Consider the following 24,759-nt stretch of genomic DNA (forward strand, 5'->3'; position numbering starts at 1 on the left):
TCGCTCGAATAGGTGTCAGAAAGGACATACCACTCGAACCGACGGGCAAGAGTGGTAGAACAGATCGAGAGGTCCAAGTGGGAGTAGGTATGAGTAGAGTCCGAGAGGAAAGTCGGGGCGCCAGTATTGAGGCAGACAAGATTGAGATGGTTGAAGACATCCGCCAAGAGTGAGCCTCTTTGACAGGATGCAGGAGAGCCCCAAAGGGGATGATGGGCATTGAAGTCGCCAAACAATAAAAACGGCGGAGGAAGCTGAACAATCAGGTGCATCACGTCAGCCTGACTAACTGCGGATGACGGACTGTAGATGGTACAAACTGAAAAAGTAAAAGCAGAAAGAGTAATACGGACAGCTATTGCTTGGAGTGGGGTGGTCAATGGGATGGGATGGTAATAGACATCGTCCCGAACGAGCAACATGACCCCACCATGAGCTGGGATACCATCCACAGGGGTGAGGTCATACCGCTCCGAGGTATAGTGGGTAAAGGCAATACGGTCAGTTGGGCGCAACTTGGTTTCCTGGAGACCAAGGACAAGCGGACAGTGCAGGCAGAGGAGCAGTTGTAATTCCTCCCGATTGGATCAAATACCTCTTATGTTCCAATGTAACAAGGCCATCGCTAGTCAAAAAAGAGGGGGAACGAGACGGGGGAAGCGCTGGTCACCTCGACGGCCGCGGAGGGCCAGGTTTCGAGGGAACAACGCTACAACCGGTGGGAGGCGGATCCTGTTCCATTGAGTCGTCGCCAGCTGCGGCCACTGTCCCGGGTTGTGTAGGAGGGGCAGCATCATTTGCCGATGAGAGGCCAGCTGAGCGCCTGGCAGCAGAGCGTCCCGGCGAAACTGAGGACGGCCGGGAGCAGCGACTCACGGATGGAGCGTCAGACGAAACGCGCCGGGGTGGAGAGGAGGATAGAGACTACTTCTTGGAGGCCTTCTTGGAAGTCCGAGGAAGCACAGGGATGGTGGGCTGGACCCGAAGAAGGTCCTCACGCGCGGGGTCCGTTTTGGAACGCCAGACCTTGGAAGCCGGGGTCCGGAACGTTTCCCCGATGGACGCCTGAGAAGAGGGGGGGGGGGGGGGGGGGAGGAAGGGTGGCCCCTGGGGCAGAGGGGGCGGGGGCCGCGGGGGAGGAGGATTTGGAAGGGAGGGATTTGGGAGGCGGAGGCATAGACCCCGGATGGGGGGAGGAGGTGGAGGGGGGACAGGATAGGGGTGACGATGCTGTGGAAGGAGTGGACACGACTGAGGCAAACGAAGTTGTCAACGTCACGGGATGGAGGCGGTCATACTTCTTCCTGGCCTCAGAATAAGAGAGACGATCCAAAGTTTTGAGTTCTTGAATCTTCTTCTCCTTCTGATACGCGGGGCAGTCTAAAGATCTAGGCGAGTGGATGCCAGGACAATTAACGCACCAAGGTGGTGGGGTGCATGTATGTTCCTCATGAAGAGGACGTCCGCAATCGCCACAAAGGGGCTCAGCCTCACACCGTGACGACATGTGCCCAAAGCACAAACACGGAAAGCAGCGCATAGGAGGCGGGACGAAGGTCTCACGTCGCACCGGTAGCACATCACCTTTACCTTCTCCGGGAGAACGTCCCCCTCGAAGGCGAGGATAAAGGCCCCGGTGTCGATGTGACGGTCTTTGGGGCCGTGCTGGGCTCGCCGGACGAAATGCACGCCTCGGCGCTCCAGGTTGGCCCTGAGCTCCTCATCAGATTGCAGCAGGAGGTCCCGATTAAATATAACCCCCTGCGTCCTATTCAGTGCAAGATGCGGGACAATGGACACTGGGATGTCCCCTAGTCGGTCGCACGCCTGGAGCGCCGCCGACTGTGTGGCGGAGGTGGTCTTTATAAGAACGGACTCCGAACGCATTTTACTAAGAGTCTCGATTTCCCCGAAGATGTCCTCGATGTGCTGAACAAAGAACATGAGCTTGGAGGTGGCGAACGTCCCCCCATCGGTTTGATAACAGACCAAATAGCGGGGGAAGTACTTCGCCCCAAGCCGGCGGGCCTGTCCTTCCTCCCAGGGAGTGGCCAAGGGGGAAAGGGCAGGAGAACCAGAACCAGAGACAGTACCTTTCTTTTTATAAGACTCTGCCACAGAGCGACCTGATACATGTTGACGTTTCATCTGCGTAACGTCCGCCCCGATACCACCCACTCCGACCAGGGGCTCTCCCCACGGGCACCACCCAGCCTCAGCAAGGGCCACCTGGCAGGATGACCGTTGCCGGGAGTCCTGATGCCCCAAGGAGACGGGCACCTACTCCTTGGCCGACGTGGGGAGGGTGCAGCTCAGGTATCGGCAGTACGATCCCTGTGTTGTCAGGGGGCTACAACCTAGAGGGTACATGACGACCCCACCACAACGGGCTGGCTACCGTGCTGGATTTCGGGTGCCATGGAAAGTCCATCATGATCGTAGGTGCAGATGGGGACGCACTATGGGCGTAACTTGTACAACCCATCAGGCGTTTAGGCCCAATTTGAGGAATAGTGGGTATGGTTACAACGCCGTTACAATGCTGAGTGCCAAGGTCTTAGTGCACTGAGGACCAGTGGTACACCACATAAGGCGTCCTTCCCCAAAAGGCTCGTACTTCTGTAGAATTTTGAAAAATGCAGGTCAAACCCCAAGGGGGACCATCACATGGAAGGCCGAAACGGTTGAAACTCCTTTTAGTCGCCTCTTACGACAGGCAGGAATACCTCGGGCCTATTCTTACCCCGGACCCGCAGGGTGTGTGTGTGTGTGTGTGTGTGTGTGTGTGTGTGTGTGTGTGTGTGTGTGTGTGTGTTTTTCTTTGTGAAGGAGTCTTTGGCCAAAAGCTTTAATGTGAAACAGTTTTCTGTTGTGCCTGTCTGAAACTCAACAGATCATCTTTACAGTGAGCAGCAATCTACCCTTTTCCTAATATCTGGGGGTTTCCACTGTTTTGATTCCAAGCAAACTTCGCTATAGTAAATGCATACAATGGACATCTGGTGTTTTAGTACCTTGCAAAGGAGCAAGGAGCCCACATGAAGTGTAAATAGCTGTGATAACATACTACACTTAGTAGCAACAAACATCCCTGAGTAAATAGAGATCATCATGATGAATACAGGTATTAGTGACTGTAAGGTCACTGTAGCAACTGAGTACCAAAACATCAAAATCCATGAAAATTAACCCAAAATATATCTGGTTAAAAAGATAGATAATTTGCTTGACACCTTCCTCAGAGAGCACCTCCATTCCTTCCAAATTAACAATCTAAGTGCAGACAACATGCGGCTTGGATTCAAAAAAGTAGCATTGGTGGCAATTGAGGTTCATGCTTATAAACTATTAAGAGAGAAAATATCCCATATAGCATACAATACAGGTCAGGACACTACTACAAAAAATATTTGCCTGATTCAGAATAATGCAACATCTCTGAGATTGGCTATACTTTACAGAGGCTCAAAAATTTTGCATATACATAAATGGGGGACACTTGTAATAGATTCAAAACAAAACTATGTCTCAAAATCTGACAGAAAACTCAAAGATTTTGATGGCGTGTGTAGCAGACCAGCAGTAAAGCACACAACACCTTCACTGCATATTAGCAATGGTAATGTTACCACTGACAGTGCCACTGAAGAAGAGTTACTGAAGTCGGTTTTCTGAAATTCCTTCACCCGAGAAGATGCAGTAAATATTACAGAACTCAAATGAAGAACAACTGCCAACACAAGTAACTTGAATGTCTATACACAGAGTAGCAAAGCAACATAGGTCACTTAATAAAAGCAAATCATCTGGTCCAGATAGTCAAATTCCTCTCTGTGTACGCTGATGAAATAGCTAAATTTTAGCTATCATGTACTACCACTCGCTCAATGAAAGATACATATCTAAAGAATGTAAAGTTTCACTAGTCACACCACTACACAAGAAAGGAAAAAGAAGTAATACAATGAATTATAGACCCATATCACAGACACTGATTTGCAGTAGGGTTTTGGAAATATACTGTGTTAGAATATTACGAAATACCTCAAAGAATATTATCTATAGATGCACAGTAGGCACAGATGCAGGAAATATTCTTGTGAAAGAATTGGCTTTTTATTCAGACAAGGTAATTAGTGCTTCAATGAGTGATCTGAAGTTTATTCCACGTTTCTAGACTTCAGAAGGCTTTTGACACTGTTCCTTACAATCAATCAGCTTATCATTTTGCATATCTATGGAGTACCACCTCAGTTTTGTGAGTGGATTCATGATTTTTTGTCAGAAAGGTTACAGTTCACAATAACTGACAGCAAGTCACCAAGTGTAACAGAAGAGAGATCTGGGGTTCCGCAAAGAAGTGTGTATGTTTTTCCACATGATTACTGGAGAAAAAAAGTCTATCTATTGTTGATCGATGTAAATACCTAGGGATTGCAGTTACAAACAACTTAAATTGGAATCATCACATGTAAAATGTTGTTGGGAAGGTGGGGCGAACAAAAGACTGTTTTGCTGGCAGAATACGTAGAAGACACTAAAGAGACTTCCTACACTATACCTGTCCATCCTATTCTGAGGAACTGCTTGCCTGAAAGGGCCCAACAGTACTGATCGGCCTCCATGTCATCCTCAGCCCTGGGCATCACAGTATACAGACACGGAAGAGCATGTGGTCAGCACACAGCTCTCCTGGCCGTTGTCAGTTTTCGTGACTGGTGCCCCCTACAGTTCAGTCCAGTCACTCCTCACTTGGCCTCACAAGGGCTGAGTGCACTCCGCTTCCAAGCAGCTCTCAGCAGACCCGGACGGTGACCCATCCGAGTGCTAGCCAAGTCAGACAGCGCTTAACTTCGGTCTGACAGGTACCAAAGTTACCACCACAACAAGGCTGTTTGCAGAGGATACCAAAGAAGTTCAGAGACAGGGAGCTCCTTTTGTATTATCATGAAATAGGGGAAGGTGTCATGGATATAATAAACAAGCTAGGAGGGCAACCATTGAAGCAAGGGTGTTTTTCATTGTGACAACATCTTTTCATTAAATTTTAACCACCAACTTTCGCCCCTAAATGGAAAAATATTTTGTTGATTCCAACTTACAGGGAGAAATGACCATCATAATAAAATAAGAAAAGTCAGAGACACAGAGAAAGATTGAGGTGTTCATTTTTCCCATGAGAGTGAAACAGTCCAGAAACAGTATGGAAGGGGTTCTATAAATCCTCTCCCAAGCACTTAAATGTGAATTGCAGAATAATCATGTAGACATAGAAATGGCCGTTGTTCACAATGAAACATAAAGCTGCACATTTCCAATGTGCCAGGTGACACATACTGGCACCTTCGAGGAATAGGTGCAAGCCTCTTAGAAACAAAACACAGTGTGTCTGTTCAAGTCAACTCCAGTATAAACAACTTCATGTTATCTACTGAATGCTGATCCAGAAATTTGGTCACCTGGTAAGATCAATGTGTTGCTGGGATCAGAAGTTTGTCCACATATTCAGAAGAAGAGGACTATCTCCATACGAACAGATCATCCTGTGCTTCAAGAGACATAACTATGTTCAGTTATGTCAGGGCAGTATCAAATGGTAGAGCACAACATTTCAGCAAGGCAGCCGGTTGTGTTATGCTTTGTAAAAACTGACATTGATATTCAAACATTCGTAAAGAAATTCTGAGAGATACAAGAATTAAATAATGTTGTAATGATGAAAGAAGAGGAGCAATGCAAAGCACACTTTGTGGAACACACAACTAAACATTCCACAGGCAGATTCGTTGTTCATCTTCCATTTCACAAAGAGCCAAGTCAATTAGTCAATTCTTTCCACACTGCTTCTCTCAGATTCTAGTGAAACAAACAAAGCTTGGTAACAGTCATGACAGCTGCCAATTCATATTACATGCCACATCACGCTGTCCTTAAGGAAGCCAGCTTGACTACTAAACCAAGGGAAGAGTTTGACTTTTCCACCAAAACAAGCATGAATTTGTCACTAAATGGTTTGCTAATAGTAGGTCCAACAGGATTTGTGCTCTATAACAGTATGCTTCTGCATGCATCACATTGCCTTCACAGCAGATATGGATAAGGAGTATCAACAATTCTGGTAGTGGATGAAGATCACACTTACCAATGAATATTGTGGAGAAGTGATAGATCTTCACCACTGCACCAATACCAATTAATGAGTGTCGGGTCATCTATTTTTAATCCACTGGGATTAATTAGCCCCTTGACATCACATTCAAGATATTTTTGCAATGTCTATGGCAGCACAAGTTAACGAAGGATGAGCCCTTGTCTCCAGAGTTGCACTACTTGTGGCAGACACTGTACAGTGAAATTCACATGACAGGAAACATTCGTGTTGATTGTACAGTCATTGCAGGAGGGACACCTGTCAGCATACAATCCATGGGTTCTGTGACACTTGAGAGAAGGCCTATGGATTTTGTATCTATGTATGATCAACTAATCAGCATAGAGTCAGAGGTGTCAAACTACTGAGCTCCAAAACATGGGTGGCACCTCATTTGGAACTCTATGGAGGCTCTCTTCCCTTCATGACTACTGCAGCATGTTTTTCACTCTCTGGGTATAAATACTGAACAAATTTACCTGTGGACTGACTCATCCATTGTGCTGACATGGCTTGCGGCTCCACACAGTGGTTAGCGTTCATGGGGAACCGTGTTTACAAGATACAGGACACCACAGCAGCTGTGGTATGTAGCCATATATCTACAATGGAAAACCCAGCTGATCTGACTTCATGTGGAGTGTTGCTCTGCAGACCTGCAAGAAAACAGTCTGTGGACGGAAGGACCAGCCTGGCTTACAGAAGAATCACTTCATGGCCTGCATTAGATGCCTCTAGTGGTTATGCACCTCAGAAGTTGCCAGAAGAAAGAGATAACGTTCTTCATCACCTTGGCAGAAGAATCCAAGATGATCTCATCTGTCAATGCTTGACGTTGTCATGATTACAGAGGATAATGTCATACTGTATCATATTTATTAGTAACTGCAAAACAGCAAGGGAAACAAGAGGAGCTGCTTACTTGTCTCATAATGAACTGCAGGATGTATTGCTACAGCACATCAGAAGAGTGCAAGAAGCCACATATGCTACAAAAATCTACTAATTGGAGACTAACAAGCCAGTAGAAAAAAAAAAAAAAAATGGCAAGCTCAAATCATTGCATCCTATCCTCGATGACACGAGATTACTATGGGTTGGCAGCAGGCCACAAAATGCCTATCTATTATATGAGAAGCATCAACTCATACTGCCACCTCACCATCATATCACATGGCTGATAGTGGAAAGTTAACATCGTCACCTTTCCCAAGCAGGAATGTCAACTGTTGCTTACATCTCTCAGGAAGCAATATTAGACACCTAACGGATGAAATGCAATCCGGCATGTGTCTGCATCAGAGCATGACTTATCAGCAATTAACGACAAAGCCTGCACATCAACTCGTGGGAAACTTGTCATGCCCACATGTAGAAGCTATGAGGTCTTTCTCCCCAACTGCAGGGCGGATTACACAGGACCATTCTATGTGAAAACTGGCTCAAGGCAATCCAAATTAAAGAAAAAATACCACCTGGTGACTTGAGCAGTGCATTTTGAGCTAGTTGACAACATGACTACTGAAGGATTCCTGTCAGCCCTTAGAAGATTTGTGTCACAATAGGGTAGGTGCCAAAACTTGTACAGAAACAATTGGACAAACTTGATCGGAGCTAGTCGGGAACTCTGTGAATTACAAGCTGCTGTGAGCAGTCATTGTCAGCAGTCACTCATGAGAAACTTCGTATATGAAGAAGGCATTGACTGGCACTTTATTCCTCCAGCATCACCACACTTTGGTGGAATATGGGAAGCAGGAGTTCAATCCTTCAAATACCATTTGCAGCGAACGATGGGAACCTTATGTCCAACATTGGAAGAGTTGGCAATCCTGACTTGTAAAACTGAGGCCTGCTTGAACTCTCATCCTCTCACATCATTATCTTGTGATCCTTCTGCCCCCGAAGTCGTCACCCCAAGTCATTTCCTGATTGGAGCTGCCACCTCAAGCATCCCTCAGCCATATCAAGGTACAGCCAAACTGAGCTTGCTCACAAGGTGGTATCTACTGCAGCTAGGGTCCCAGATCTTTTGGCATCTGACTAGTGACTACCTACAACATTTGCAGCAGCAGGCTAAGTGGACAGCCTGCCCAGTCAATGTGCAGCCTGGCCTGACACACTGGTCGTAGTATGGGAAGACAACATGCCACACTTATGCTGAAAGCTGGCTATAATTGGAGGAGTACACCTTGGACACAACGGAATGGTTTGAGTGACCACTACTTGTACAACCCAAGGGGTTTTCAAGAGATCAGTCTGCAAGCTATGTCCTTTACAGAGTGAAGTGATGCTTTCTTTCTTTTGTTCTGTGATTACTTTGGAGCAGACACAGTGAATTTCAGTGTTTTGTGTGTTTCATTGTATTCCTGGTTTATGCGACTGTGCTTCTCAGGCACCAATTACCCATATGTTCGCCTTTGCACTTCAGCATGACTTCTGTCATTTTGGAAAGAAATTTTTATTTCTGTGGCAGCTGGTATGTTCAGTCGCTACACACGCCTGTGTCACTGGAAAGTACTGCCCCCTCTCTCGAGTTATTTGACCTTTGGGGCAATAGTCAGGATACCACCCCTCCAAGGATGGCTAATGGGACGTACCACAGTGAGAGGGAGAGCAGTTGTGAATGGACACTCAGCCAGACAGCTGTTGTAGGTCAGGGCCCGTGCGCCTCGCATTCTGAAGGGCGAATAGGTGTATTTTCTTCATGTGTGATGTTTTGTTTCCAAGTCCTCCAGCAAAATTGACGATTCAAATTTCTGTCTGATAACACTAACACCTGGCATTAACAGCTTCTTACACACATTTATCTTTCATAATGATCATCTTGTTCCATACTTCTGAAGATTCTCCTTCATAATATGATCTAGGGAACACTACGAATAATGGATGAATGAACAAATCAATGAAAGAGAGGAATTTGCCTCAAATGAGAGAGAGGGAGGGGGGGGGGGGAGAGGGGGAGGAGAGAGAGAGAGAGAGAGAGAGAGAGAGAGAGAGAGAGAGAGAGAGAGAGAAAATGAAATGAAACTCACTTTCTGGAAAATACACAAGTTTGGAAATGTGCGTGATATGTCCAGTTGAATAAGCTCAACACTAGATTCCTTGTCTGGACTATCTGTTCCATCTATTACATCTTGTTGCTGATTTTCTTGCTGCAATTCCTCAGAAACTACGCGGAGTCTCTCCTGAGCCCTGAAACAAAGAAAAGTGTGATGTCTAACATTTTTTGAATTGTCTTAAGTATTGCTCAGTGAAATTCAAATGCAAACCAGTTTCCTTAAAAAAAAAAGGTTGATGTTTTAATAAATGATGAGGATGGGAGTTGAAATGTGTTGTTATTACAAAATGAACTAAATGGGTAATATCAGAGGAGAGAATTTTCAGTTTTGATATCAGATTGAGCACACAAGTTTTCAATGCAACATCCATTATTATAGTGCTGTAGGAATCAAAGACTTAAGCCCTAAACATTTATTTGAAAATGGTACAAGTGGATTAAGGTGAAAATAAATACATTTTCAGTTGGCTTATTTAACTGTACCACACATTTTGTAATTAATTTTACTACCCTTAGTGTGTTAGGTGTACTGCTATGTGTCAGACTTTTTATACATCACAATGCAATCCATGAATAGATCATGGAATATTTTACGAACAACAGTCAATGGCTTATGGTATTAAATAATGTCTAACAGCCATAGTCTCATGACACTCTAGTTAAAAATTCAGGCTCGCAATCCCGAAGTGAAGAAAACCAGAAGGCCAATTGTAACAATGACTTTCGCTAGTACCAAAGAAAGTCATCAAGTGAAAAAAGAGTTATCAGAAAAACAGCACTATAAATGTATACAGTGAGAATTATATGACAAGTTATAATAATGAAGTATGTAAGAACAAAACTAATGGAAAAAGCAAACACACTAGCAGTAAATAACCACCAAACGGTAGTAGAACAGATTCAAAAACAAACTTAGATCAAATCAAGTGACAAGTCCCGATTGAGTGAGAGGACATGTAACAACCAATGTCAATTTCAGAGTATTCTCTCTTAGAATGCTGAAATGTTATTCCAAGCCGGCTGATGTGGCCGAGCGGTTCTAGGCGCTTCAGTCCGGAACCACGCGGCTGCTATAGTTGCAGGTTCAAATCCTGCTTCGGGTAGAGATGTGTGTGATGCCCTTAGGTTAGTTAGGATTAAGTAGTTCTAAGTTTAGGGGACTGATGACCTCAGATGTTAAGTTCATAGTGCTTAGAGCCATTTGAACCGTTTTTTGTTACTCCAATCGAAAGAATGCAGGTGTGAATGTCATCTAAATTACAGGGCAGAAACTTTTTGTAGACTGTCACTGTTCTGCCCCATTTATGTTCTGTCTAGTGTGAACTGATTTTAACACTTCCTTAATAGTCTTGATCAACACAAAGCTCAATCATTGTCAACATCAACTGTTCATCAAATTGTTTTAATTCATAAATTAAATATTTTGAACCAGAACTATTGGTGTTGACAAGACAGAATTTAATCTTACACCATGTGGCTATGTTTAATGTTAATGAAGAAAATTGTTGGCTAAACCTAGCATGAGACACTGACAAAATCCAACACTTTGCTACAAATCATGAGATGCAGCAACTGTTACACAGAATGAAGCATAAAATCCTTTATTAGTAATACGCTGCCACAATATTCAGTGTTTTATACAGAAAAAATGAGAAAACCAAATTTTGAAACTTTTATTAGACAACAGTTTTAATGTAATTCACCATGTTGTCATAAAAAAGGTATATGCAGAGTGCCAATGCCGCAAAACTAATCTACCACTGATTCCAAAAAGAAAGATTGAGACTTTTCAGCTACAATAGGGCATGCAGAAAAGCTGATCGGATGAGAAAACTAGATCATTATGAGGTCACCATTGCCCAGTGGTGGCGGCCCAAATACACCAACATGTTTTTAGTTTCTGAGCTAAGGTGCTATCTTACTGCAAGCTCAATATACAGACTGAATAACATCAGGGACAGGCTATAACCCCGACTCTCTCCCTTCCCAACCACTGGTGTCCTTTTGTGTCCCCTCGACGCTTAATTGCCATCTGGTTTCTGCACAAATTGTAAACAGCCTTTCGCTCCATATATTTTATTCCTGCCATCTTTAAAAACTGGAAGAGAGTATAGCAGTCAACATTGTCAAATGCTGTCTCTAAGTCTACAAATGCTACAAACGTAAGTTTGCCTTTCCTTAACCTACCTTCTAAGATAAGTCATAGGGTAAGTATTGCCTCGTGCATTCCAACATTTCTACGGAAACCAAACTGATCTTCCCTGAGGTTGGCTTCTACCAGCTCTTCCATTCTTCTGTAAAGGATTTGTGTTAATGTTTTGCAGCCATGACTTATTAAACTGATAGTTTAGTATTTTTCACACCAGTCAGCACCTGCTTCCTTTGGAATTGCAATTATTATATTCTTCTTAAAGTCTGAGGGTATTTTCCTGTCTCATTCATCTTGCTCACCAGATGGTAGAGTTTTGTCAGGGCTGGCTCTCCCATGGCTATCAGTAGTTCTAATGGAATGTTGTCCACTCCCAGGGCTTTGTTTCAACTCAAGATTTTCAGTGCTTTGTCAAATGGCTATCTCTCTCCCTTTTTCATCTTCCTCTACATCCTCTTCCATTTCCATATTATTACCCTGATGTACATCTCCCTTGTATAGGCACACTATAAACCCCTTCCACCTTTCTGCTTTCCTTTCTTTGCTTAGTACTGGTTTTCCATCTTCGCTCTTGATATTCATGCAGGTGGTTCTCTTTTCTCCGAAGATCTCTCTAATTTTCCTATAGGCAGTATCTATTTTACCCCTACATTTGCCCTCTAACCATTCCTGCTTAGCCATTCTGCACTTCCCGCTGATCTCATTTTTTAGACATTTGTATTCCATTTTGACTGCTTCATTTATGTTATTTTTATCTTTTCTCCTTTCATTGATTAAATTCATTATCTCTTGTGTTACCCAAAGATTTCTACCAGCCCTTTTCTTTTTACCTACTTCATCCTCTGCTGCCATCACCATTTCATCTCTCAAAGCTACCCATTCTTCTTCTATATTCCTTCCCCTGTTCTTGTCAATGGTTCCCTAATGCTCCCTCTGAAACGCTCTACAACCTCTGGCTCTTGCAGTTTATACAGGTCCCATCTCCTTAAATTCCTACCTTTTTGCAGTTTCTTCACTTTTAATTTGCAGTTTAGAACCAATAAATTGTGGTCAGTGTCCACATCTGCCCCTGGAAATGTCTTACAATTTAAAAATTGGTTCCTAAATCTCTGTCTAACCATTATATAATATCAATCTGAAACCTTCTAGTGTCTCTGGTTCTCTTCCACATATACAACCTTCTCTCATGACTCTTAAACCAAGTGCTCTGTGCAAAATTCTACTGGGCAGCTTCCTCTTTCATTCTTTTTATCTACTACCATTTGTTCTCTTCCTTTTTCCTACTATTGAATTGCCGTCCCCCATAACTATTAAATTTTTATCTCTCTTTACTATCTGAATAATTTCTTTTATATCATCCATTTCCTCAATCTCCTCCTCATCTGTGGAATTAGTTGGCATATAAACTTTTACCTCTGTGGAGGGTGTAGGCTTTGTGTCTTCTATCTTAGCTACAGCAATGCATTCACTATGCTGTTCATAGTAGCTTTTCCGTGTTCCTATTTCTTATTTTTTTACTCATTAGTAAACCTACTCTTGCATTGCATCTATTTTATTTCGTATTTATAACCCTTTATACACATGACCACAAGTCCTGTTCCTCATGGCAGCAAACTTCACTAATTCCCACAGTATCTAATTTTAACCTATCCATTTCCCTTTTTAAATTGTCTAATCTACCTGCCTGATTAATGGATCTGACATTCCAAGTTCCAATCTGTAGAACACCAGTTACTGCTGAATCCAAATGGGGACTATTTTACCTCTGGAATATTTTACCAAAGAAGATGCCACCATTATTTAACCATACAGTAAGGCTGCATGCTCTCAGTAAAAATTGTGGGTGTAATTTCCCCTTGCTTTCAGCTGTTTGCAGTACTAGCACAGCAATTTTGTTTTGGTCGATGTTACAAGGCCAGTTCAATCAATCATCCAGACAGTTGCCCTTGCAACTACTGAAAGGGCTGCTGCCCCTCTTCAGGAACCACACATTTGTTTGGCCTCTCAACAGATAAACCTCCATTGTGGTTGCACCTACAATACAGCTACCTGTATTGTTGAGGCATGCAAGCCTTGTCATCAATGGCAAGGTCCATGGTTCCACAACATAATTTAAATCATAATACAGATAATAATTGTGTGAATGTAGACTACCATGGAGCAAACTACAGATGAAGATGAGTACAGCACTCATCAAAATGCTGCAGTATCTAGGCACTGCTGCCTGGCTGGAAATTCAAGAGTTTTTCATCGGATCATAATTTTACCCCAATTCTCCATCCAAGCTTATTAAACAATCAAAACTTGGAGAGGCTTACAAACATGTTCTGAGCATGCAAATCTTGATGTGACTGGCAAGCACTTTTAAGGCTTTTCTCTTTAGGCCGAAAATTATGAATAATCTTCTGGAATTTAATATGTATACTATCATTTCTGCAATACATCTCCATAGCCAAAGTAACTAATATACATTTGTGGGGTGGTGCTCGACTCAGGTGGTAAACAAAGATTTAACAGCTTGTAACCTATGCAGCAGGGAAAAATAAGGTGGTGGTATAAATTTCCTATTCATTCGATGTTACATGTATGTCCTGGATTAAATGCCAAACACAGTGGTAGTTAAATGAGAACACATGACAATATTCATAATGACTCATCTGTCATGTGAAGTCCCTAAGGTTGGCACCTTGGCTTCTAAGCAGCATTAACCAGAAAAAGCTTGCTTCAAACTACCAACGCCATACATATATTCTTGCACCACCTTTAAATTCACACTTTTATCACTCACTCTGTAGAACAGTATTACTTTAATCTGGAAATTTAGGGTGTTTTAGAATGAATATACAGGTTTTAAAGCTCTGTATCATTTACTACATTCAGCTTAAAATTATGAACAATACATCAAATGAAGGAGCAACTCAGACAGCTTTTCTCGTCAATGTTCAATGCGAGCACCATTTGTTGGCCATAGAGTCGATAGGAGAGTTCTTCCCAAATCTTGATCAGCGTGGCTGGAGAAATTGTTACAACAATGCTGTTTCTAAGGTCGCATGGATCAGTTGGTAGCGAAGAGACACACACATGATCCTGCGTTAACTCTCAAAGAGAAAAATCGGATGGCGTAAGATCATGTGTGAAAATGAGGGTCATGCAAAAACAAGCTCTGTCATCTGGCCAATCAAGCGATCGGGTACAACATCATTTAACCAATCGTGTACTGAGTTATGTCAGTGACGCGGTGCACCATCTTGCTGCTGAGTAACATTCTGTTGAAGCTTCTTCCAACTGAGGAAAGAGCTATAGTTCTAGCATATAAAGATAAGAAACATCAGTTACAATTGCTTCACTGAAAAAGAAAAGCCCATAAACTTTCCGCCTGGATACAGCACAAAAAACATTCAATTTAGAGGTGACTCGATGCAATTACACTATCTTGTGGGGATCTGCTGACCCGCCGATGTGCACATTGTGTGTGTTCACATTTCCACCTCGGTTGAAATGTCGATTCATTGCTGAAGACGACACGATGCAGAAAATCTTCTTTGTCATGTAGCAACATTTCGTTTACAAAGCTGGCACGTAAATCGTAGTCTGAAGGCTTTAGAGCTATTAACAGCTGCAAACGATAAGTGCATAATTGTGTTTCCTTAAATGTCTCCACACAGATGTCACTGTAAGTACTAATTCATGACTAGCCTTCTGAACTGATTTCTTGGGGTAAGCGTGAAAGACTCTCACTCGGTCAACAAATTCTTCGGACACTCATTGTCCTTCCATACTCTTCCCTTTGCACATAGGTATACAGACAAAATTGTTTTGAGTTGCTCTTTCATTTGATGTATTATTTATAATTGTAAGTTGAATGTAATGAATGCTACAAAGCCTTAAAACCTGTATATTCATTTTGGAACACCCTGTACATTTCTCCACAGCAGCAGTCATTGTCATCATTGGAGAAATATTCTACACAGTGGATCTTGAAGTCAACGAAAGGAAAATGTATCTTATGCAATCTTATGCACTGACCTACAGCCAAATTCTCTTGCAGTTCATCGATGTTACCTGAAAACACGTGCTCATTACTCTTTCAGGACAGCCTCAAGCTTCTGTTCAATTTTTCAGTTGCAAGTATATATGCTAGAACTTCACTTTCATTGTGTCATATGCTGGTAAAATATTGTACATGTAATTACCACCAACAATTTACTTTACTCTTTTAAATGCAAAAACTATATCACAGCATAACTTTCTATTTTATTATCCACATTGAGATGCATTTTTTTCTGTTGAAAGGAAAGCAATGTTACTTGATTAAAATGAAAACCACAGGATGTCACTGGAGGACTGTATACTTAAATTCCACACAGAATCATGCAGATCATCTCAACATGTGTTGCCAAAAACATGAAATGTCTAGACACTTATCTTCCATATTTTTCCTAGATTATCTAAATAAAAGAATATAATATTTCATACCTTGAAACACATATATCATACAGTTCTGGAGTGATGTTTAGATCATTTCCAATTGCAAGCTGCCATACACGACCACGTACAGATGGAGGCAACCCCTGCCACCACAGATCTTTGGCCTTCCTTGAATTTTTCCTGAAAAGGCAAACAAGAACATAATGTGACAATAACAAACTATTATCTTGTATATAATATTTAAATATGAATTTGACATGAATATTTCTTACAGTTCTTACATTTAATAAGTAATTTACATATATCTTTTATCTGCCTGTTTCCACACACAGCATTTCTGTAATTCATTTTGGTTGTAGCAAGTAGACTCGATACTCTATTTGAAACCTGAATACTCACCCCACCCCCACCCCCACCCCCACCTCCCTGCCCCTGGTAACTGCACTTCTGTCTTACATTTGAGCGTCAATTTTTTGCGTTCACTTGCCATCTACTCACTGCTGTGAAGACTGGGCTACTTTTTTTTTCATTTGTATGTAAATTGCTGAATAAGAGAACTGCAGAGCTTAGTAACTATCATCAATTACACAATAAATGGTATTACATGTCACTTGTAATTTTATCTGAATGGTAATTTGTTTTGCAAGGAAATGCATTAATTATCATGTGATGATCAAAATATATTCTTTTAACACTTACAATGCAATACAATAACGACTGATGTAGAATAACTATCTTCCAATAACTAACAAACTGACATGTTTACAGCTGTCCCCCTTACAGAATTACACTCTTTTCATAAATTATTAAGACTACTTCAACTATCAAAAGTTAAGTAACCTGATGTTTTAATAGTCCATCTTTTCTTACAACAAAGGATTAATTAACATTGTCATTTCTTTATTAAGTTCCAGTGACTGCCACTGTGTTCCTACACAGTACTTGTTACCAAAATTTGTTTATTATTTAAAACACTTTTGTTGACCCCTCCTTAAGTCATGAAATTTCACTCTCCACAATTATAAACTGTCTGACAATTTTCAAATCACACTTAGCTCAAATATATTTCAGTGATAATTATTACTACATATGTTTGCATAAGGAAACCAGTGGCACATCTGCAGAATGTGTCTCAGCAATAACCTCTGTGCATTTCAAATTAAATTTTTGTATTTTTGAATTCAATATCTATTAGTTCTACCTAACTACTGCCATGTTGCTACCAAGACAGGAATTATATATTCCCTCTGTGACAGGAGATGAATAAATTTTTCATTCATACTGAAATAATGTGCACAATTAGATCACTAACACTGATCCTTTTGTACCTACACAGCTGAGTAACTTAAAACATTACTAAGAACATCCATAGACATATTTCAGGTATGCTTATTATCCCACTCGAAATGTGGTGCTACAGAAGAATGCTGAAGATTAGATGGGTAGATCACATAACTAATGAGGACATATTGAATAGAATTGGGGAGAAGAGGAGTTTGTAGCACAACTTGACAAGAAGAAGGGACCGGTTGGTAGGACATGTTCTGAGGCATCAAGGGATCACCAATTTAGTACTGGAGGGCAGCGTGGAGGGTAAAAATTGTAGAGGGAGACCAAGAGATGAATACACTAAGCAGATTCAGAAGGATGTAGGTTGCAGTAAGTACTGGGAGATGATGAAGCCTGCACAGGATTGGGTAGCACGGAAAGCTGCATCAAACCAGTCTCAGGACTGAAGACCACAACAACATATTATCCCACAACTGGTTTCATTGAAATTAACACATTCAGGTGACACTAAAAGCTCACCAATAGTCTCTTTAATGAGAATCAGTTATAAAGACTGTTGATGAACTTCCACTTCATGTACAGTAAATAGGTGTAAAGCTAAGGGCTGTATCAACTCACCTCATCAAAATATCAGAGGAATAAAAAATAAAGTAGATTAGCTATTAGTGTGTTTAGATGATCTCAAAAATAAGAATGAGATTGATATACTCTGTCTGTCTGAACACCATGTAACTGTGGGCATGGATAGTGTCAGTATAAGTGGGTATAATTTAGCATCTTTCACTTTTAGTTCTAGGATGGATAAAGGAGGAGTTGCCATTTTCATAAAACAAAAACTGTAGAACTAAGCAAATTTTGTGTTAATCAGCACTTTGAGGTTTGTGCATGTGAACTGCAGCTAGATAATGTAGTACTGCTATTAGCAACAGTGTACAGGTACCCATTAGGAGACTGGGAGCTGTTCATAAAAAAAGTTATTAATCTGTGGCGATTTCAATGTAAACTTTCTAAGTAATTCTGATAGGAAAAGTGAACTAGAAGTGTTATTAACAACATATAACTTAGAATCAGTGATCAATTTCCCTACAAGTAAAGGTCAAGACAGCAGCACACTAATAATTAATGTATTTGTACAGAAAGAGGATGTAAAACAAACACATGCTTTCCCTGTGGTAAATGGATTGTCAGACCATGATGCACAACTAATTAACTTACAAAACCTAACAGGGTGTACAGTTCGGAGCTGAACTGACACTGTTTGCTGATGATACAAGCATCATTATTAATCCAGTAAAAGAAACTCCAAGTAAGGTCTTTGGAAAAGTCATTAATTGGTTTTCTGCAAATGGGCTTACTCTAAACTTTGAAAAAACACAGTACACCCAATTTTCTGCTACAAAAAGTACAGTTCCTTCAATAAATATAACACAACAGATGTCAGTAGACAGGGTATAGCATACTAAGTTTTTGGGTGTACATAGATATGAGAATCTTAATTGGAAAATTCATATTTTGGATCTTCTAAAGCGACTAGGTTCAGCAACTTTTGCAGTCAGAGTAATTGTCAATGTTGAGGTTATAGAAATTAGTAAGCTAACATACTTTGCATACTTTCACTCTCTGGTGTCATATGGAATAATATTTTGGAGGAACTCAACATTTAGACAAAAAGTATTCACTGCTCAAAAGGAAGTGGTCAGAATAATTTGTGGGGTTCATAGTCGCACATCTTGTAGGCATCTTTTTAAAAGGTTGAATTCACAAAGCCTCACAGTACATTTACTCACCAATGAAATTTGTTCTCAGCAACATTGACCAATTGAAAAACAACAGTGACATTCATGATTATAATGATAACCAGAAAAAAGAAAGACTTACACTATCCTTTACTCAACCTATCTTTGGCACAGAAAGGGGTAAAATATGCTGCCATAAAAACTTTTGACAAATTACCAGATGAAACGAAATGTCTGACAGACAGCAGTAACAGCTTCAAAAATAAATTTAAATCGCATACGTGCATTTCTTGTGCACTTGACACGTTCCACATCATAATGGCTACCCGTACCGTGCAATCGATCAATGGAACACCCACCCACCCACCCACCCACCCACTCTCCCAATGAGAGACCAGATTATTGATACCATCACTATAGAATGTTTGACTTTTTTGAGGGACCCAAAACCTCGCCAATGCTTGCCCTGCTTCATCACTATCAAAGAAAAGTCATAAAAATTGTTCTTTAAATGTGAACATGGCAAATGTTGGAAAGAATTAGTTTCATGGATAGAGAGAAAAATGGGGATGCACTGAGAAGTGTTTCATATTCAGTAATTGTACTGAATGCAATAAAAATGAAAAATTGGATTGGATACACATTAAGAAAGAAGAAGTGGCTTGTAGAAACTGTCTTAGAGGGGTAAGGAAGAAAGATTTCTGATCCTATGATATGCTAGACAACAGCACATACAGCAACAAATTCAGTTGCTCATGAATGTACATTGTAATATTTGTCTCCTCAGATCTCTCTCTATTCTTAGTATGTTATCACTAACTGGTTAGACAAACATTCCACAGAAAACAAATGAGTACAGGTTTTATCACTGGAGAAATACAAAAATATTATTATACATACATATGATCCCATTTTGGCAGAATCTCTGAACTCCAAGTGCGGGCTGCATGTGCAAGCTGTTCCTCCTGCCGCAGCTGCTGGGCAAGCTGCTTCTTACGAAGTTTCGCCTCTTTAAGCTCTGGAAGTTTTCGGTTAAAATATTATGACACAATTTAAGACTGGTGGCATTAATTTGTCAAGAATGAAATGTATTTTCAACCTTAACCTATTACTGTTGAAGCAAAACACGCCACACACACACTTTAAACAGTTACTCATTCTGAATCTTTAACTTTTGTTTCTCATAGCATTCTTTGTGATGATATATAGGAGGGAAAAAGGAAGAGCAAACTTAGAAAGAAGACTTCGACAGCACAAGTAAGAAAATGGATTTTTGTCTTCTCGTTGGCTTAAGGAGATTGCATCTATCAAAATATTGTTCAAGGACTTAAACATAAGGATTAAGCAAGATGGTCTGGCTTCAGGGGTGACTTTAATAAATGAGAAAATTAAGCTGACATAAAAATTCAGGACGATTCCACACAAGAACCAATGTCAGAATGAATCTTTCACTCTGCAGCAGAGAGTGTGCTGTTTGGAAACCACATGGCAAATTAAAAGTGTATATGCAGGAGAACATTTGAAGATTGGAGGGTAATGTACGAGAGAGGTACTGGCAGAAGTACAGCTGTGAAAACAGGTTGCGAGTTGTGCCTGGTTCACGTAAGTTGGTAAGAACACCGCCCACAAGAAGGTAAGATTCTGGATTGAGTCCCAGTCTGGCACAGTTTTAATCATGCAAAATAAAACAGAACATGAATGGAGTTCTAAATTTGGAATCAACTGGATTAGGATGTGTGTCAGTAATTTGCATCATATAATAAGATGGATGTTGGTGGAGATGGAGATTCTCCAGACAGGAGTGTATATTTTAAATACTAAGTGCAGTGGCACACAATGTCATTGTCATCTGCAATAAAACCTTCACCAGTACTAGCATAAACAACAAGAGTATGACTGATTACCAGTAAATGGATTGTAGTAAAACAAACTGTTAAGCTGTTAGACTGATGTGTTGCATATCACATGATCAACGGCTTTCATCTAGCTTACATGAAACACTATACTTTTGCTACCCCCTCTTCTTCAATATTAAAGTTTGTAACATATGGAAAGTAATTTTAATTCACCATCTGGTCCAACAGTCTCTGTTAAGAAATTCATCTATAGAATAGAAAGAATTGCCCACTAAAAAGTTTGTTTAAACTGTGCTTTATCTGAAACTAAGTTTTTTGTGGTTCCTGGCAAGGTTGACAGTGATCAATTTCTGGAATTACAACTCAATAATAAATTCTGTTGGAAAGGGCATAACACAGAACTGCTGAAGTGCCTAAACAAGTCTGTATTTGCAAAGCAAATGATGTCAGATGTAGGAGATATAAATATTAAGAAAAAAAAACTTACATACTTTGCTTACTTTCATTCTATGATGTCATATGCAACAATATTCTGTGGGTAACTCGTCAAACCAAGCAGAAGATTTTAGTGTGCAAAAGCATCCAATAAGATGCATTTGTGGTGTAAATGTAGAAACCTGTTCAAGGAACCGGACATTCTAATCACTGCTTCTCAGTATATTTATTCCTTAATGAATCCTGTTACAAATAATGTGTTTCTATTTCCAATCAATCGTTCAATACACAGTATCAATTTTAGGAATGATAACAATCTATGTAAAGACCTAAAATTATTTACCTTGATCCAAACAGGGGTCCAATACTCAGGAATATACATTTTCAATACCTTGCCAGCAACCACAAAAAACTTAGTTTCAGATAAAGCACAGTTTAAACAAACTTTTTAGTGGGCAACTATTTATATTCTATAGATGAATATTGTAACAGAGACTGTTGGACCAGATGAAGTAAAAATGTCTGTTAGATTTCAATTTTGACAGCACTTTGCCATAACAGTCAAGAGTAGGTATTTTGTGTATGATAAACTTAGTAAAAGTGCATAACTATGTTTTATTCTCACAGGGTATTAATTCTGTAAATATTAGCAATTCCAGTGTACTCACATATTGTGACAACCTGCTGACTAGTGAGTATTATATTCAAATGTCCTATGTTCTTTATGTTATACTTTTTGACATGATCCACACCCACAAGAATCATCTCATTTTTGGGTCTATGAAACGAAAACTGAATCTAATCTAATCTCCTAAAGTGGCATTTGTGATAAAAACACTTTTTAATCTGCTAATTACATATCAGGGGAATGGGTAGAAGGCTGAATAGCTCTTTCCTTTGAGACAGGAGAGTGAAAAGAAGAAACTTAACCTTCTATGACCCTGAAAATCTTATAGGAGAGGGATAAAAATTTTCCTGTACCTTAGAAACATGACAAAGAAAAAGCTGTACAGTTGGATTTATTACAGTTGACAGTGTAATTAAGCCACTAGCCCATCGCAATGTCAGGACATAGCAAAGGAGGAAGAGGCAAGATTGCTGCCGCCGCCGAGCTCCTGCTAAAACCAGTTGGGAGCAATGGTTGCAGCAAGAAGAAGAAGAAGAAGAAGAAGAAGAAGAAGCCCGTGGCACAATTACAGTGGTATAAGTGTCAGAAGATGGGACACACAGCCAGGCCCTGCACCGGTGCGGTAGTATGTGTGAAGTGCGGGAAACTGCACGGTACACGCAACTGCGACAAACCAAGGGGCACCACGGCCGCATGCATAAATTGTGGTGGCGTGCACGCCACAAATTCACACAGCTGTGGTTACCTGAAGTCATGGAAGCGGCAGGAAGGGGTCACCACGCATGAAGAGGTGTCCCAAGAAGACAAGGTGGACACTCCGCCCTCCTACTCAAGCAGAGGAAGCGGGCAGCATCGCAACAAAGACAACGAGGGCGTGTTCCATGAAACATTGCGGAAAGCCAGCAATGATGCCATTGCCGAGCTCAAATCTGCCATGGTGGCTCTGAGATGCATTGCGAGGTGACAACTGAGGGTAGCCCTGTATGTCGCATCTCGCATGATACCTGATGTGGCGCTGAACCCCACCAGTATGGGGGTATACATAGAAACACAAACAACCATCTCCCTGGCTGATGCGGCAAAGCAGGTTGCTAGGGAGGTGGTCATGGAGCCGGGGACACCCGCCGACAGCAAATAGACAGCCCCCTTGGAAACAGCAGATATGCAGACTGCGGAAGAGATGCCTATGGACATTGAGGTAGAAGAAGAGCATTCGAGTGATGTGTCGACAGAAGTGCCGACACAGTGTGGTTAGAGGGGACCGCAATGCACGCTATAAGCTCACGAAGGATGGCGTGAGGTCTGAAACAGGATACTTAATGAATGCTATAAAGAAAAGTACGTAGCTTCTGGAATACTTAACTTTAATCCATCCTTGTTGTATACATCGTTCTTGATGAGACATGCTTTATACGATAAGTATCAATTGCTATGTAAGGCTAATGGCGCCTTGCTAGGTCGTAGCCATGGACTTAGCTGAAGGCTATTCTAACTATCTGCTCTGCAAAGGAGCGAGGCTTCGTCAGTGTAGTCGCTAGCAAAGTCGTCCGTACAACTGGGGCGAGTGCTAGTCCGTCTCTCGAGACCTGCCGTGTGGTGGCGCTCGGTCTGCGATCACTGACAGTGGCGACACGCGGGTCCGACATGTACTAATGGACCGCGGCCGGTTTAAAGCTACCACCTAGCAAGTGTGGTGTCTGGCAGTGACACCACACGAGTGCCTGCCCCTCCCCAACAAGAACTGTGTTAGGGAAGTACACACCAAGATTGCAGACTCCCTACACGACGGCAGCTATCCCCACCATGGAAATCCGTACCCCTTCATGGTAAGCGATATCCCTCTCTCCCACACAAACCCTATTCATTCCACTGGGGGCGTGACCCCTAAACCAGAAGATCAAAGGGAGGGAACTCGTCCAGCGTTTGGATCTGGAGCTAATAAACTGCTACCTGATCTTCATCAACACGGACTGGAGTACCTGATGGTCATTAACAAAAAGAACTAATTCTGATTATTGTATTTTAGAAGTATGAGGAACAACAGTGGACCTAAGATCCCCAGACTACATTGGCTGTATTGCTAACTACAACTTTCTGCAGTCTTTTGGTTAGGTATGACATTATCCATTGGTTGGCTATATCATCAGTCTCATAAAACTTAAATTTATCTCTGAGATTAGTGAGAGTCACAGAGAGTACTAACTAGCACTATGTTACTACTTAATGCTTGTAAAATATGGTGAGTGAACGTGCAAATGGCATTCTCAGTAGAGCTCTTCTGAAATCTGAACTGTGATTTGTTGAGGATATTATTGTTGCTCAGATCACCTTCTCAAAAATTTTTAAAAATGAAGTCAGGAGTGAAACAGACTGGCTGATTTTGACATCTCTGTCAACTTTCTTAAATAGCGGTTTGACTACAACATGTTTCAGAGCACGGCACGTTTCAGTCTCTCTTTTAAAAAATGCCTTACATGACTGGGGCTATTGTATGGGAATGAATCTTTAAGTACACTATTGGAAACAACATTAAAACCAGAAGAGCTTTTATTCTTGAGAAAATAACACAATTTTCTTAATTTCAGAAGAGAATCTGGTGACACATTCAGAAGATTTAATTTTATTAGAGCTCCTTTTCCAACATACTGCTGTGATATTTCTCTTTAACTGTTTGTCCCTATCCTTTCTACTATGCTTAAGAAATGATGATTAACTGTATCTGCTAGCCCTTCCATTCAGTTCAATAGTGGTGTTACCTTGATTTTTGGCTGGTTGTCTTGTCTCATTTCACTACATTCCACACATCCTGTAGTCTGTTTTTGTAATTACTGGTTTCTGGCATCATGTGTATGTTTCTTAATAACTTTTCTGAGTAATTTTGAGTAGTTTTTGCAGTGTGTGACTATTGCAGGATGTCTACTTGTTCTTACCAAATTTCCCTTTCCCTTTTACAAGATGCTTTAATCCCTCTAGTGATCCATTATATTTTACATGGCTGTTTAATGTCTCTTCTGATTAACTTGCA

At 41.2% G+C, this 24,759-nt stretch overlaps 1 protein-coding gene across 2 annotated transcripts in view; it reads right to left on the bottom strand.

The window, feature by feature from the left end:
• LOC126253629 (TBC1 domain family member 12-like) overlaps positions 1-24,759 on the bottom strand; it is a 355,671-nt gene that overhangs the window by 32,407 nt on the left and 298,505 nt on the right. For both annotated transcript variants that reach the window (XM_049955110.1, XM_049955109.1), the window contains exons 4-6: positions 19,716-19,833; positions 15,838-15,969; positions 9,187-9,346 (exon numbers count right to left, since the gene is read on the bottom strand). In XM_049955110.1, the coding sequence (XP_049811067.1) occupies positions 9,187-9,346; positions 15,838-15,969; positions 19,716-19,833 (410 nt within the window). The remainder of the gene's footprint in view (positions 1-9,186; positions 9,347-15,837; positions 15,970-19,715; positions 19,834-24,759) is intronic.

Source organism: Schistocerca nitens, chromosome 4 (assembly GCF_023898315.1).
Source record: "Schistocerca nitens isolate TAMUIC-IGC-003100 chromosome 4, iqSchNite1.1, whole genome shotgun sequence".
Lineage (NCBI taxonomy): Eukaryota > Metazoa > Arthropoda > Insecta > Orthoptera > Acrididae > Schistocerca > Schistocerca nitens.